At 40.9% G+C, this 14393-nt stretch overlaps 1 protein-coding gene across 1 annotated transcript in view; it reads right to left on the reverse strand.

The window, feature by feature from the left end:
• The window catches only part of TSHR (thyroid stimulating hormone receptor), a 91100-nt gene that overhangs the window by 25583 nt on the left and 51124 nt on the right, over nucleotides 1-14393 (reverse strand). Inside the window, exons 4-7 of the mRNA XM_054971917.1 lie at nucleotides 12417-12491; nucleotides 11023-11097; nucleotides 9582-9659; nucleotides 6430-6498 (exon numbers count right to left, since the gene is read on the reverse strand). Of these exons, the coding sequence (XP_054827892.1) occupies nucleotides 6430-6498; nucleotides 9582-9659; nucleotides 11023-11097; nucleotides 12417-12491 (297 nt within the window). The remainder of the gene's footprint in view (nucleotides 1-6429; nucleotides 6499-9581; nucleotides 9660-11022; nucleotides 11098-12416; nucleotides 12492-14393) is intronic.

The following is a 14393-nucleotide window of genomic DNA, read 5'->3' on the forward strand; positions in this document are numbered from 1 at the left end:
CCACCTCCATTTCAGGCTGCAGCAGATCTGTTTTGGGCTGAATCGTACCCCGTGGTGGGGCAATCCAGCCACTTGGGGTTTACAGCGCAGGTCAAAGGGTGCCCAGGACACCCTTTGACCCATGTAATGATGTCACTCCCAGAAGTGACGTCGTCATGCTAGCTGGGAGCGTGCGCGCATTGCTCACGAATTCAAAGAGGAAACACCATGCAAGAGCCAGGTAGAAAATGGCATCTCAGTCTCCCGCCAGGGGAGCGAAGAGACCTGGCAACCCTAGTTTGTACCCTTTTGCACTTCTGTTAGTAAACTCTTTTGCGTATAACCTTGTGCATTCTTTGAAAATTTGCAAGCTTCAATCAGAATCTAGTACTTTGGCTCATTTTGGTCACAGCTACCCAAATAATTGTTTGGAAAGTCAGTCTGCAAGTGTCTTACTCTCCAGGGCTGACTTCTTGCTTAAATCCTGGTATGGCTGGGAATTTGCCTCTTGGCTCCCCAGCTGAAGATTTAGTCAAGAGAGGCTGGTGGTAGCTTGTTACCCTGCAAGTAATGACTCACTCCCAGTTTTGAGTTATTTGCTCTGGACCTCTCACACAAGGTGGCTTGTAGATACAGCCGTCTTTGACAATATTAAGGAGCTCTGGCTTAGAATTTGCATGCAAACAGCTACCCTTGTTCTCACCCTCATTTGCACATAACAATAATAACTGCAGGTTCAGTCAAAATATGGACATGTTAGGTTAAACCCAAAATTTGGACATAGTGAAGTATGTCTGAGAGAACAAAGAAGGGAGGAGGAAAAGTCAACAGGGCAACTGCACAATAAGTACTGAACATCTCGTAATCCAAAATTCTTTCGGCTCTAGAAGTGGCATTTCCAGAATAAACAGTCTAGAAACTGTTTAATCTGTTGTAGTTGGAATTTGCAATCCATCTATCTTTTTCTATTCAATTTCTTATCATCTGGTACACAAACATAAGGAACCATCACATTGCAGTAGCAGAATCAGGGTCCAAATCAGAATCACAAGCCAGTTTAAGACCAAACTTTAGAGCTATTCTCAGGTTGGAGCTACTGAATCAGAAGCTGAAAAATATAAGCTACAGGCAAGACAGAAACATGGTCAGCTTTACTGGATCAGAGCTGAAATGTTATGCCAAAATGAAAGTGGATCATGATCATGATCATCATCATCATCTGGGAAGATTAAGACAACAAAAGAAGTTGTCCTAAAACCAGAACAAAACCTGGAGTCAAGACAAAGTATTAAGAAGCTGGAAGACATAGAAAGGCAGAGTTGATAAGCAAGCAGCAGAAATTAGAATGCATTTTGGTAATACAATATATGTTATGATAACAACTACAAGGGTCCTTCCATAAAGACAAATTTCAGATGGGTAGCAGTATTAGTCAGTTGCAGCCCAAACAACAATGCTTATTCAGATCTCATTTCTCCAGGTGCATATGATGAAGTGGGATCTAACCCAGGAAAGCTCATACCACAATAAGATTTGGATTCTGCCTAAAAATTCCATGAATAGGGTTTCTGACCAAGTAATCATGATTCCTCCCTCCACAATGCCCCCTGAAATGCTGCTAGTGGGGGAATAATAACATAATAACATTTGATTTATATACTGCCCTTTAGTACAACACACTCACAGCTGTTGTTATTATCCCCACAACAGTCACCTGTGAGGTGGGTGGGGCTGAGAGAGCTCCGAGAAGCTGTGACTGACCCAAGGTCACCCAGCTGGCTTCAAGCGGAGGAGTGGGGAATCAAACCCGGTTCTCCAGATTAGAGTCCCACGTTCTTAACCGCTACACCAAACTTGTTTGGGAAAAAACTAAAAGGCTGCTGCAGAAGGGGAAATCAGTGAAAATTATTCCCCCTTTCACAAGTTGAAATGTGGAGGGGTGTGTGTGTGTTCCAGCCATACATTCTAGTCAGTCTTTTAAGTTGCAGCAAAACCTTTTATTTTAAAAAGATCCTGACTATTTATTTTAAACATTTCCACCCAACCAAGGTGGAACCAAGGTGCTGATGAAAAAATGCAAGAGAAGAGAACAATATTGACTGAGACTAGAAAATGGGGTGTCATGAGATGATTTAAGAGTTTCTCACATGGAAGAGGCATAGGGTTTCCAACCTCCAGGAGGGGCCTGGAGTTCTCCTGGAATTACAACTGATCTCCAGACTACAGTTTCCCTGGAGAAAACTGCAACTTTGAAGGGTGAACCCCATGGCATTATACTCTGCTGAGGCCCCCTCCCCTCCTTAAACCTTGCCCTTTCCTGGCTGTACCCCCAAATCTTCAGGAATTTCCCTACCTAGAGTTGGCCATCCTAAAGAGGGGTGATGACACGTTTAAGAACAAAATGCACAAATACAGAGTACTGACATCTGACATGGAGTAGAGAAGGGCACAGTGCAGAATCAAGGGAAACTTTTGGAATAGTATGTCAGTGAAAACATCTCCCTTACAAAGTGAGCAATGCTTTCTGCTGTCCTGTCAGACCCCTTCTCAATCTTTTTTTCCACTGCACTTTAAAGCACTGGAAACTAAGCAAGAGCCAAGCAAACTGAGCTGCTTGCATTACACCTTTAAAAATAAATTTTGCTGTCAGGGAAAAGCTTAATTATCTTAGAACCTCTTACTAGAAACAATTTTAAAAGTTTGTTTTAGTTGGGTGTCTCCAAGTCAAGAAAGCTCATCGAAATTCACCCTGGAATTACATGGCATGGCCTTATTTTTAAAACATTTCTAGCAAATCAAGGAACTTGAAAGGCACATACTGTAGCTGTTGGCTGGGACTGTCATTTACTCTCTCCCCACAAAAATAATTAAAAATTAAAAATTATGGTAGTACTGTAATTTGTGTGTTTGACTGAAGTATCAAGTGCCCAACACAGTTTGTTTTTCTGAAAAGAAGGACAGGGTGTAATCCTATATGGTCTTTTTAGAGTCAATCATCTGTTAAGTGTTTCCATTCCAAGCAGGTGTCACTCACAAATCTTTTTATGGGAATGTATAATAAAGTGACAAAATGACAGCAGCTTATGGGGCTCAAGTTTTAAATGCTCATCTTTAGATAATATTGTAAGTTCCTAACATTGCAATCCAAGGGCCAGTTTGGTGTAGTGGTTAGGAGTGGTGGGACTCTAATTTGGAGAATAGGGTTTGACTTCCCACTCCTCCACTTGAAGACAGCTGGGTGACCTTGGATCAGTCACAGCTTCTTGGAGCTCTCTCAGCCCCACCCACCTCACAGGGCAATTGTTGTGGGGATAATAGCATATTTTGTAAACTACTCTGAGTGCATGTTAAGTTGTCCTGAAGGGCAGTATATAAATCAAATGTTGTTGTTATTGTTATATGTCCACTGAAATCAGGCTTAGAAAGATGTAATTCTTCATAGGATGACACTTTATGTTGTATATATCCACTGTTTCAAGTGGGAATTGTTTTATTTTTTAAAAATAAGAGTTTCATCCTTAGAAAAAACCCAACATGATGCCTTCTGAAGAAGTAAGCTGTGACTCTCAAAATCTCATACCCTACCACAAATTTTGTTAGTTTTATATATGCTACTGGACTCTTGCTCTTTTCTACTGCTACAGACAGACTAACATGGCTACCCATCTTGATCTATGACGGCTTTTGTTTGTGTTGGCAGATTCAACTTAGTTTAGTAAAACTTCATCACGACTAAATGAAGCTTTTATTTCAATGGCATTTAGGAACGACAATAATCTTGTTCAGAACAATTATCAACATAGAATTAATGTATGGAGTTTGGGGCAGGGTCGGTGGGCACAAATCAAATTGTCTTCCACACCTTCATTCTTCATAAAGTGTTGTCTGAACTGGGCTTAACTTTTGCTGGTTTCTATCCTTGAAACAGAAGAACTCCGAGGTGCTTTTTTATACACGGAGAGGCTGTGGTTCAGTGGTAGAGCATCTGGTTGGCACATGCAGAAGCATCAAGTTCAACCCCCAGCATCTCCAGTTAAAAGGGAACGGGTGATGTGATGTGAAAGATCTCCACCTGAGACCCTGAACAACAACTGCAAGTCAGAGTGGACAATAGTGACATAGGCCAATGTTCTGACTTTGAATAAGGCAGCTTCACGTATTTGCGTCTTTGATACACTTACCCAAGCTGTGTTACGGCCCCTCCAAGTGTAATCTTGCTTTAGCAAATTCAGAACTGTATTTTTATGCGTGGGCATGCACATGAAGAGCGCATCGTTACAGTGTGATTTATATTTTGAGATGATGAATTTCTCTTTCAGCAGAGAAAGGAGTGGATTAGATAAGCAAGCAGAATTTCATAGCTTATTTATCTGGTATAATTTGCTATGAGCTAGGGTACAATCAGCGAGAGTGTGTGGTATAACACATTAGCTAGGGAAAGACAGCAGGCAACCTGCTCAGGTTGAAAACCACAAGGATGACAAGGGCCTGAACGGTATTGAACTTCTGTTAAAGAAGATGATACTGTGTTTCTACAGGAGCCGGAAAAGAACAAACGTATACAAACATCAGTTCCTTTTTGAAAACACAGCTAACTCATGGCAAACAAAAAGTCAGATGTGCAGATGAGGTGTGGCAGTTTTGTTTTAAAGAGTATGAAATAAAATTCTAAGCCATTTAATTCCATAACTGCAGAAGTATTTAGAAGGCCTTGTGTGAATCCTGTATGTGGTCTGTTTTAGCAGAAAGTGTCACAGTACGCTCATGTATATCTTTCTGAAGAAGAGCGCTTCAACTGAAAATCTTGTTGGTCTCTAAGGTGCTACAAATCCTGCTGTTCGTGCGTACATGTATACCTTTATGGCATTATACAACTGCAGCCTAATTCAGAAACAAATATGAAATGTAATATTGCTATATAAGTATCTTCCACTAGAAGGCTCAGAAAAAACCATAACATTATAGTTAAAAACATTGTACAAACAATAAATATTGAGATAGGAGGTGTTTTGCCTGTTGGGACCAGAGTTTTTACAAAGAAGGCACATACTGAAATATGGCATTGACTGGCAATCCTGTCAGAGGGCACTGGAGTTCTTTTGAAGTATAATAATGGAGCCCACCAATCCTGAAGCAGATTTTATCCTTTCGACATGTAGGAACTTCGTTACTCCTCAGTCGGACGTTTGAAGTCCATCTTATTTGACTACATTTATACTGTTATTGGAATACATTTTCATTAATTCCCTTTCTTTCCATCTAGATACTGGCTTGGATCCACTGGAGCATTTTCATGGACAGAAGATTTATGCCAGCAGAGCATGAATTTCTTGCCTCCCCTGCCCTGCAGCAGCCCACCCTCAAAAGGAGGGGGTATTTTAGACTATAGGATGAGGGGGAGGCAAGAAAGCTGTGGTTCACAGAAGGAAATCTTTCCATCTTTGGAAATACTCCAGTGGATCCAAGCCATCAGTGATGTTTGGAGCCAGTTTGGTGTAGTGGTTAAGAGTGACGAGACTCTAATCTGGAGAACCAGGTTTGATTCCCCACTCCTCCACTTGAAGCCAGCTGGGTGACTTTGGGTCAGTCACAGTGTCTAGGAGCTCTCTCAGCCCCATCCACCTCACAAGGTGATTATTGTTGCGGGGATAATAATAACATACTTTGTAAACCACTCTGAGTGGGCATTAAGTTGTCCTGAAGAGCGGTATGTAAATCTAATATTATTATTATGTATTATTATTGTGTGCCTTCACTTCTTGTGTGTTTTAAACTGTATATCAATATGGAATATGTCCTTCAGTCAATTTTGATTCCATACAACACCAACCTAAGTACATGTGTGTCTTGAGTTATTCTTGGAGAATTCCAGTGCTACACAACCATAGAAAATTCTTCCCCTGATCCACCATTACTTACAATTAGAAAGCGCTTTCCAGTGCCTAGCCAAAGATTTTTTCAGCCCATTATTTCTTGTCTTTTCCATGGCAAGCATCTGAAGGAATTTATTAAGCTCCCCCTCAAGGTTTATTTACATGTTATCACAATATTTACATGTTATCACAAAATTCCCAATTCGTTTTGGGAATGAAGATGTATTACTAACGGTCATTAGATACGGAAATGGGCAACTGAAGCTTTTGGAGGTGACTAACATCACCTGGTAAATAACATCCAATTCAGCCTCTATTTATGGTACATGACATTTTTTCTCCAGGCTGCTGGCAACCCTATGGACACTTTTGCAACTACAGGAGCCCACCAGGGCATACTGCCATTCAAAAATGTAGAGGGAGTGAAGCCTTCACCCAGAGCCTTGAGATCCGCAACATCAGCATTGCAAGTTACTGATTCTTTTCTACTTCCACATCTTCTAATATGCTTTACCATAGAGCTACAAGGTGCTGTTCCACTCAAGATTACAAATATGTTTCTAATCAGCTTACTTACACAGAATCCAGCTTTGTCCCATTGAACGCATGGGCTGGTATCTTTGTGAAGCCATTATTGTAGAGTTTTCTGTAAAATAAACAAAAGTAAGTTAGCGGCTGATCTGATATAGGTATATCTTGTTTAGATCTTATGTGCGGGATCCAAGCCTCTGATGAAGACAGTAAGTTTGCAGAAGAAATTTTTACTACTGTCCCCCTTTTCTCTGGTATATGAAGAAGTGAGTGTGGCTCACAAAAGCTCATACCCTACCACAAACTTTGTTAGTTTTATAGGTGCTACTGGACTCTTGCTCTTTTCTATTGCTACAGACAGACTAACACGGCTACCCATCCTGATTTAACCCCTTTTTCTCTGCAATTCCTGTGTCCCCTTGTTGCGGAAGGAGCAGAGCCACATGGGGTTTTGTTGTGGAAGGGAATCCCTTCCAAGGAGCCCTCCAGCCCCTTTCATCCTGACTCATTCAGCTCCGAAGCAGACAAGGCTGCTCCCACTGGTTCTAGGACTTGACTGGGCAAGTCCCAGAGCACCCTACCTGTCATGCAGACAATTTCCTCTTTGGCCAGAGTATGTTCTGCTGCATGACCAAATATTAAGTTGGTACATAGACAGGAAACAGGATGGAAAGTAGTTACTCTCAAGCACCCCATTCTCATTAATGGCTCTCTCAAGCACCCAGTACCCAAGGCTTGCTTATACAAAAACTTCTAGCCAGCATAGATCAATCAAAAGGTCAACTCACACCCTGGCAGGAATGCGATATGTGGGAAGTGACAGACTTGGGGAGGCTAGGAAGGACTGGAAGAGAAGGACTCCCCCCCCCCCATCCAAGGAGTGGGAAGAGAGAAGTAATACATTCTTTGGACACAAGGTCTATTTTGTGGAAAGCTGATTCTGGAAAGCTTTTGGAAAGCTGATTCTGGGGATAAGAGGAAGGAGCTCTCACACTTCAGCTTCCATCCTGATGCCCACCATTACCACAGTGAGTTAACAAAGAGCCAGCAGCCCAGACTGACTCAAAGACTGACAGAATGCCTTAACTTTCAGAACAAGGAGCCTCCCCTAGAATAATAACTGTCGGGATATGTTTAGTTAAGGGGCAGAGGATTACTCCATACATTTATTGAAGGGGCAGCTTTCCTCCATAACCATGCTCAATCCATTGCTGTGCAGGATATGTGAGTGTGGACGTTTTCTTTGTATTACATGTCTTTTTATTTTGAATGTTGGAAGTTTGTTCTCCATAATCCCGACAAGCCCCACTTGAAAATGTTGCTAAATGTTGCTACATTCCCCAGGGGAATGTAGGTGGTTGGTTAATAGATTGTTAGAGTGTGCGAGTGCTATAAGCTGTCCCTGCAAAGTCGAGTTAGAGCAAAAGCAGGAGATGTGGACTCTAGGTGGAGCCTATAAACAACAATGCAGATGGAGTGCTAGGAGTGCTGCTGTGCTGAACCTCTTAGTGGGAAATACTCTAATTGGCCAGCTGGTGGCAGTGTAGGTGGATACTGAGAGAGAAGCAAGCAAGCCCTCTGGGAGTCAGATAGCCTCAGAAGAGCAGTGCACAGCTGGGTGTAAACCTGGGACAACCACCAGAGGACCTAAAAGGGAATGGCACTCGTGGGTCAGTGGAGACCAAAACACTGCATTTTGGGCAAAGCTTTAGAGCATCAGCCCTGGTGCGATGCCGTTGCTTCCGGGTTGCACCAGAAATTATGTCATCTGCTAGGGATGCAGGCGTGTTCGCACCCCTTTTGCCAGCCTGCCTCCTGCTGCCAATCAGCAGGCAGAAGCACAAATTGTCAAGAGTTTGCCTGCCAAAGGTAACCCTAACTATGAATCTCCTTTTAAAGCTATCCTTACATCCTTACATCTGTCAAGCTGGGACTGAATAGTGACTATGAATGGTTATCACATTACCACAGGTAACAGATTTCCTTTACAGAGGTGGGGTCTGGGGGAGCTCAGTGGCACCTGGCGTGGGCTTTCGGGAACCACAGATCTCTTTGTCAGATGCATCTGGCAGGGAGAGCTGTGGTTATCGAAGGCCCATACTGCATTGGAATTGGATGGTCTAGCTGTTTGGCTGCTACAAACTAACAGGGCAAACTCCTTTGAAGCCAACTGATACACACACTAAAAGGAGATGTTTACATATACTAGCAAAGGAATGTTTTGATTGCTCCCTCCCCCTTCCTCCCCCTAATTGCCTCTTCTCTCTCCTCCTCTTCTGTATTTGACCAGTCTCTGTATCAGGCATCTGACGAAGAGAACTTGATTCTCGAAAGCTTATGCTACAATAAAATTGGTTAGTCTTAAAGGTGCTACTGGACTTTTTGATTTTGCTACCACAGACTAACACGGCTAACTCCTCTGCATCTACTTACATCCACTGGCAGTGAATTCCTCAAATTGTTACTTGTTGAGTAAAGAAGCCCACTGAATCCACTACCCATCAAAAAACTACTGATGTAAACCACACCTGAAGGAATGGTGGAATAAAAAATGCACTTAAATAAATACAAATAAATATGGATCACTCTGGCTTCTGCTCCCACTCAAAACTCCAAGGGCCAGTGGAAAGTTGTACCTCTTCCCTGCAAGGAAAATCACTTGCCCCCCAACTGATTCTGGCAATGCCAGACTGACCGGTGCACTACATCCTTTCCCTTCCCCCCCCCCTTCCCTTGACTTTCATAAAGAGTCCAGTAGCACCTGTAAGTCTAACAAAACTTGTGTTAGGGTATGAGCTGTGACTCACTACATTTTTGTTAGTCTTATAGGTGCTACTGGACTCTTCCTTGTTTCTACTGCTACACGCAGACTAACACGGTTACCCGTCTTGATCTATCACCAAAGTCAGTGATACATGTTTAAGGAACCCTGAATTACAATGTTATCTCATTGATGGGTTTTTTTGCATCTGAACCCTGGTATGAAAATGATGATAGCCATCACCATTATTTTGTACTTAAGTACTCAAGGGTATTTTCTTGAGATGAGTGCACAGCAGCTGTTTTGACATTTTTGTCACCTTGTCCCTTATTTTCTTACATTACCATTGCCAATTTAGGTTAAACTATGGCTTTTGGATGCATGAAATCAAATGAAGCAGTGAGAAAAATGTTAAGAAGTATGGTAGACTGACATACAATGTAAGGGATTCATTACACAGCCCACGGAATCCATTGGAAGGCACTGAAGTCATGTGAGGATTATCAGCAATTTCACTGTGAAAAAGAAAAAAAAGACTCAACAATAAAATTCAGTTACACGATTGAAATCCGAATGCATCTCTAAAATTATGTATCAGCATAAATATACATGCTTTTTAGATTTATGTGCATTTGGACTACTGTAATCTACTGTGCATTGGGCTGCCCTTGATGACTGTTTTGAGATTTCAACTGGTTCTACAGACAGTATTGTATTTTGTTTCCTAATGGGGGAAGTTAACTAGGAGCATTCTACACTAGTGCTTTGGCACCCGTGCTAGCTTTCTGTTGTTTTCTAGAAACAATTCAAGGTGCTGGTTTGGTCACAAAGCCCTTAGCAGCCTCTAATGCAATGAAACTCCTGTCTTAAGTCTCCTCTCTTAAAACTGGCATGAGGTTAACAAGTCCAGCACATGTAGGGATGCTTGCTGTGAATCTCTGATTGGAACTGGAAGTTATGACAAATGGGGACTGCTGCCAAAACCCACCAGGCACTCCTTCTCCTCTCTCTCTGCAGCATATAGTGATACTAAGACATCATTATATTGAGAATTTTCACATCCCTCAAAGCACAATGGTGTCATATCATGTATTTTATATCACTAGATGTTACCTCAATTGGCAGCAACTGTCCAGGGTCTCAGGTCTTTTAATTGGAAATTGAACCTGGAACATTCTGCATGCAAAACTATGCTTTACTACCGAACTACATTCTCTCTTAATAAGCAGATCAAGAGCTAGAGTCCCTTCCATTTTTAGAGTCCTTTTTGAAGAATTAAGGTATTTTAATTCTGTTTGGGCTAGCTTTTCTTAGCAGCGTGTAAGAGATTTAATACTTGTATTCATCATTTTTTAATTTATTTTTATTATAACTAGCTATGTAAATGAAGTAAATAAATACAATTAAAATAATGTATTCTTCATTTATCCTTAGCCTTCATACTGAGACTAGTTAACAATTTGAATACAGGAAATAAAACAATTTATATTTGTATATTTAAATGCATTTAATTAATGGCAATACACTGGCAACTTGTGACTCTGATAAATCTATTATTAAAATAAATAAAACATTTATTCTGCTGAGCTCAAGTTGTTGCTGTATTATTGTTTTACATTAGGTTTTACTCTTTATTATTTTAAATTATCTTTGTAAGTCCTCCTGAACTGTATGAGATAGAAATTCTTAAAAGCAAATAAATAAATGTACTAGGATGGGAAAGAAAAATTACTAAAAAAAACAAAACCAAAAAACTTTCCCATCTGAAATTTAGGATTCTGTGTTGCCAGATCTAAATTAATCAGGGGGTTTGTCTCAGAAGATGATACTTCTGACATCTGTTCATTTTCTGATATATTTGGCATGGTAGATACTTACAGTAAAAAATTCACATCCATTGAGTAGATTTTCGTAAGTTCAGGAAAAATCCTGAGTCCTGTATTCAAGATCACACTGAAACAAATGACAAAACGGAAATACAGAATTAAAAACAAACGTCACACATATGATGCCTTTTAGGAACAACCAAAATGCACATTACGAAAACCTTTGAGTTCTCCAGCACTCTTTATAAGGCTGGATGTTAACAAACAAAACAAAATGGGGGTAAGGTAGCGGGGACATGATCTTAAGATCTGTGTAGGATGCTTAACTGATTTAAGTGTCCTAGCTGATATCAGACTACTCCTATCATATGCGGGGGGAAAGAAACAAATTGAAAGTCACCCAGTTGAAAATCTAACATACAGAGAAAAGTTGTGCACCTATGTACTCATTAGGAGAGTTCAATTTGGTATTCAATATATCGAATAATTGCTGATTCAATATTATACAGATATATTGTATTTCATTGAGAAGACTACTAATGGCAGCCTTCTTGTTCACAAAACGCTCAAGTTGCATTCTTCTTTAGAGAGCAAAAAAGTAGATAGTGGTCTGCAACCTATGGCTCTAGAGAAGGGTTGCCAATCTCCAGGTGGGGCCTGGATATACCCTGGAATTACAACTGATCTCCAGAGTTCAGTTCCCCTGGATAAAATGGCTGCTTTGGAGGATGGACTCCATGCCATGCCCAGCTGAGGTCCTTCCCCTTCCCAAGCCCCACACTCCCCAGGCTCCAGCTGCCAGTAATCCAAGTTACAACCATGTGCAGATTTATGCCAGCGCACTAAACCACCCATGCAAGTAGGGTTGCCAGCCTCCAGGTGGTAGCTGGAGATCTCCTGGAATTACAACTAATCTCCAGGTGATAGAGATCAGTTCCCCTGGAGAAAATGGCTGCTTTGGAGGGTGAACTCTATGGCATTATACCCTGCTGAGCTCCCTCCTCTCCCTAAACCCCACCCTCTCCAGGCTCCACCCCCAAATCTCCAGGAATTTCCCAACCTGGAACTGGCAACCCTACATGCAAGCCACTCCAGTGTATATTTGTTATTTGTTGTGAGACCTCATATGTGATATTCTCTAATAATGGATTCACAACAAGTGTTTGGGCTGCAGAAACGATATGGATTATTAAACATGTTAATTGTCAGTAATGTTAATGTGTATATTGTCAGTTATTCAAATATTATTTCTGAGCTCTTCATTGATACCTTGATCTGAATTTTGATATAGTCTGGCTCTTTAATGCTAAAAGAGTATTGACCCCTTACACAGGCCATTGTGTCTATAGAAATGGCTCGGGGGGGTGCAGGGGGGGAGAACACCATTGTAGAGCAAAACTTCTACTGGGATAAGAAGTACCAGATAGTTTTGGTTCATGTACTTACAGGTTTTTTAGCTGTGGGAGATTCTTAAAAGCATCAGGATCTATGTAACTTAGGTTTCTAGCATTTCGAATTTCTCTGTTCAAATATTAAAAACAAAATCAGGAAAGCATTAATATTTGTTTGTTCTCATTCTCATCAAAATAAAATAAACACACGTACAAATGTAAGCCACACAGTTCTAAGAAATACAAATAATTACATACAAGGGGGTCCCAACAGTCCTAAGGCCTGTGAGCAAATAATAAATGACACATAAACTTACCATAGTCAAAAGGACTGGTATGATGGCATTATTTTCTGACTGGATTTATTATATAATAAAGAAAAAATACAACTTTTCTCTGCTTACTCTTGTAAAAGGTTAGTAGCCCTTATGATAAAATCACAGTCATTTGAAGCTAGACACAAATGTTATCTAATCTGAATAGGAATTGGTTCTGAAGACTGAGCAAAAAGTTTTCGTATGAAAAGGAGGTCAGGAGGAAGTAGAATAAAATGAATTAACACAGACAGCAATAAAATATACTGAAGAGGGTTTGTTTAGGAGCACTGTGTGGCCTGGAATCTTTGTAGATGGCCTGAAGTTTTATCATTTAGATAATCAGCCAGTCCTAGAAAGAAGCCAAATGTTTTTGTGCATGTATGCAACTCAGGACTTTTATGAGGAGTTCATATAGCTAATGGATCCCATATAATCTCCCCTGGGAGGATGTGGAGACACCAGTGGTCTCATAGTCTGAGAGCAAACAACAGAAGATGGCCTCAATATGACCTTTCCAAAGTTTTTCTGTCTCCCCTAACCCCATACTTCCTTTCTCAGTTTTGGGAATGAGAAAAGAGCTAGGGCAAGCTGCCCCAGACATGGGCCAAATCCACACGCACTCACCATCCGCTTATCTTGTGCCGTCATGGCAGCTGGGTTCATTCCGCTACCATGCTGTGCATCATCACATTCACCCTCCCAGTGCGTCTTCGTGGTGCAATCAGTTCTCCACACACCACTGAGTAAAGTGTTATAGTGGGCAGTTCCCTCCTCCGTCATCAGCGTTAACGGCGCACGTCACTTCCCCCCCTTTTTAAAAAAAAAGTTAATTTTGCGCTATACCAATATTCCGACTCTTATGTAGGCAGAGCCAGGGAGAAGCCAGAATATTTATGGGGGGAACCAGGTTCCATTCAAAGCCGAGAGTGGAAAGTAATTGATGGTAAGATAAGGGATCATCATCTGTTTCTTTTCCCATGCAAACCGCTGCTCACTAAAGTAGGTTTTGCAGTATACTGACCTTTCTTTAATGTGCAAATGTGCTATGAAAGCCCATTTTTTTTTTAAAAAAAGGGCCGGGCAAAAACATTTCCGCCATTATCACGTGGTACGGAAAGGAGGTGCAATTGTGGCGCAGTGATGGTGGGGAACACGCGGAATGGGAAAGCATGTGAGTATCTGCTTGAACAGCGCTGCGGTTGTGAAAAAGGTGTGGAAACAAAAAGGAAGTGTGGATTCGGCAATGATCTCTTCAAGTTTTATTAGAAAAAGTTTGGAAATAATTGTCAGAGAGAGCTAAAAACAAACAGATAATACCCATAGGGAAAGTTCACTCTTTCCTTGTTCTATGAGAACAAAACTCTCACAGATTTGTTAAGAAAAAAATAAGTATTTTAAAAACACATTACCTCTGTGTTCACACACTGACTATACTTTACAAATAAAATTAAAAACAAACTTTAGGAATAAATAAAAAGATATAAAAACGGACTCATCCTCTGTTGTTTGACTTGATCCCAGCATCCCTGAAGGTCATTTAAATGAAATTTAAGATTGTTACTAATAAATACTATTTTAGAAGTAAGACTTCTAAAATATAATGTAACATAAATACACAGCAGGAAGTATGCAATTATTCCCCAGCCAAACTTGAACCCAGGAGAATAATTAAACAGACGCTAGCAGCATCCAACTAGCAGTAATGAGCTGAAAAA

The sequence above is a fragment of the Eublepharis macularius genome, chromosome 2 (genome assembly GCF_028583425.1).
Source record: "Eublepharis macularius isolate TG4126 chromosome 2, MPM_Emac_v1.0, whole genome shotgun sequence".
In the NCBI taxonomy this organism is placed as follows: Eukaryota; Metazoa; Chordata; class Lepidosauria; order Squamata; family Eublepharidae; genus Eublepharis; species Eublepharis macularius.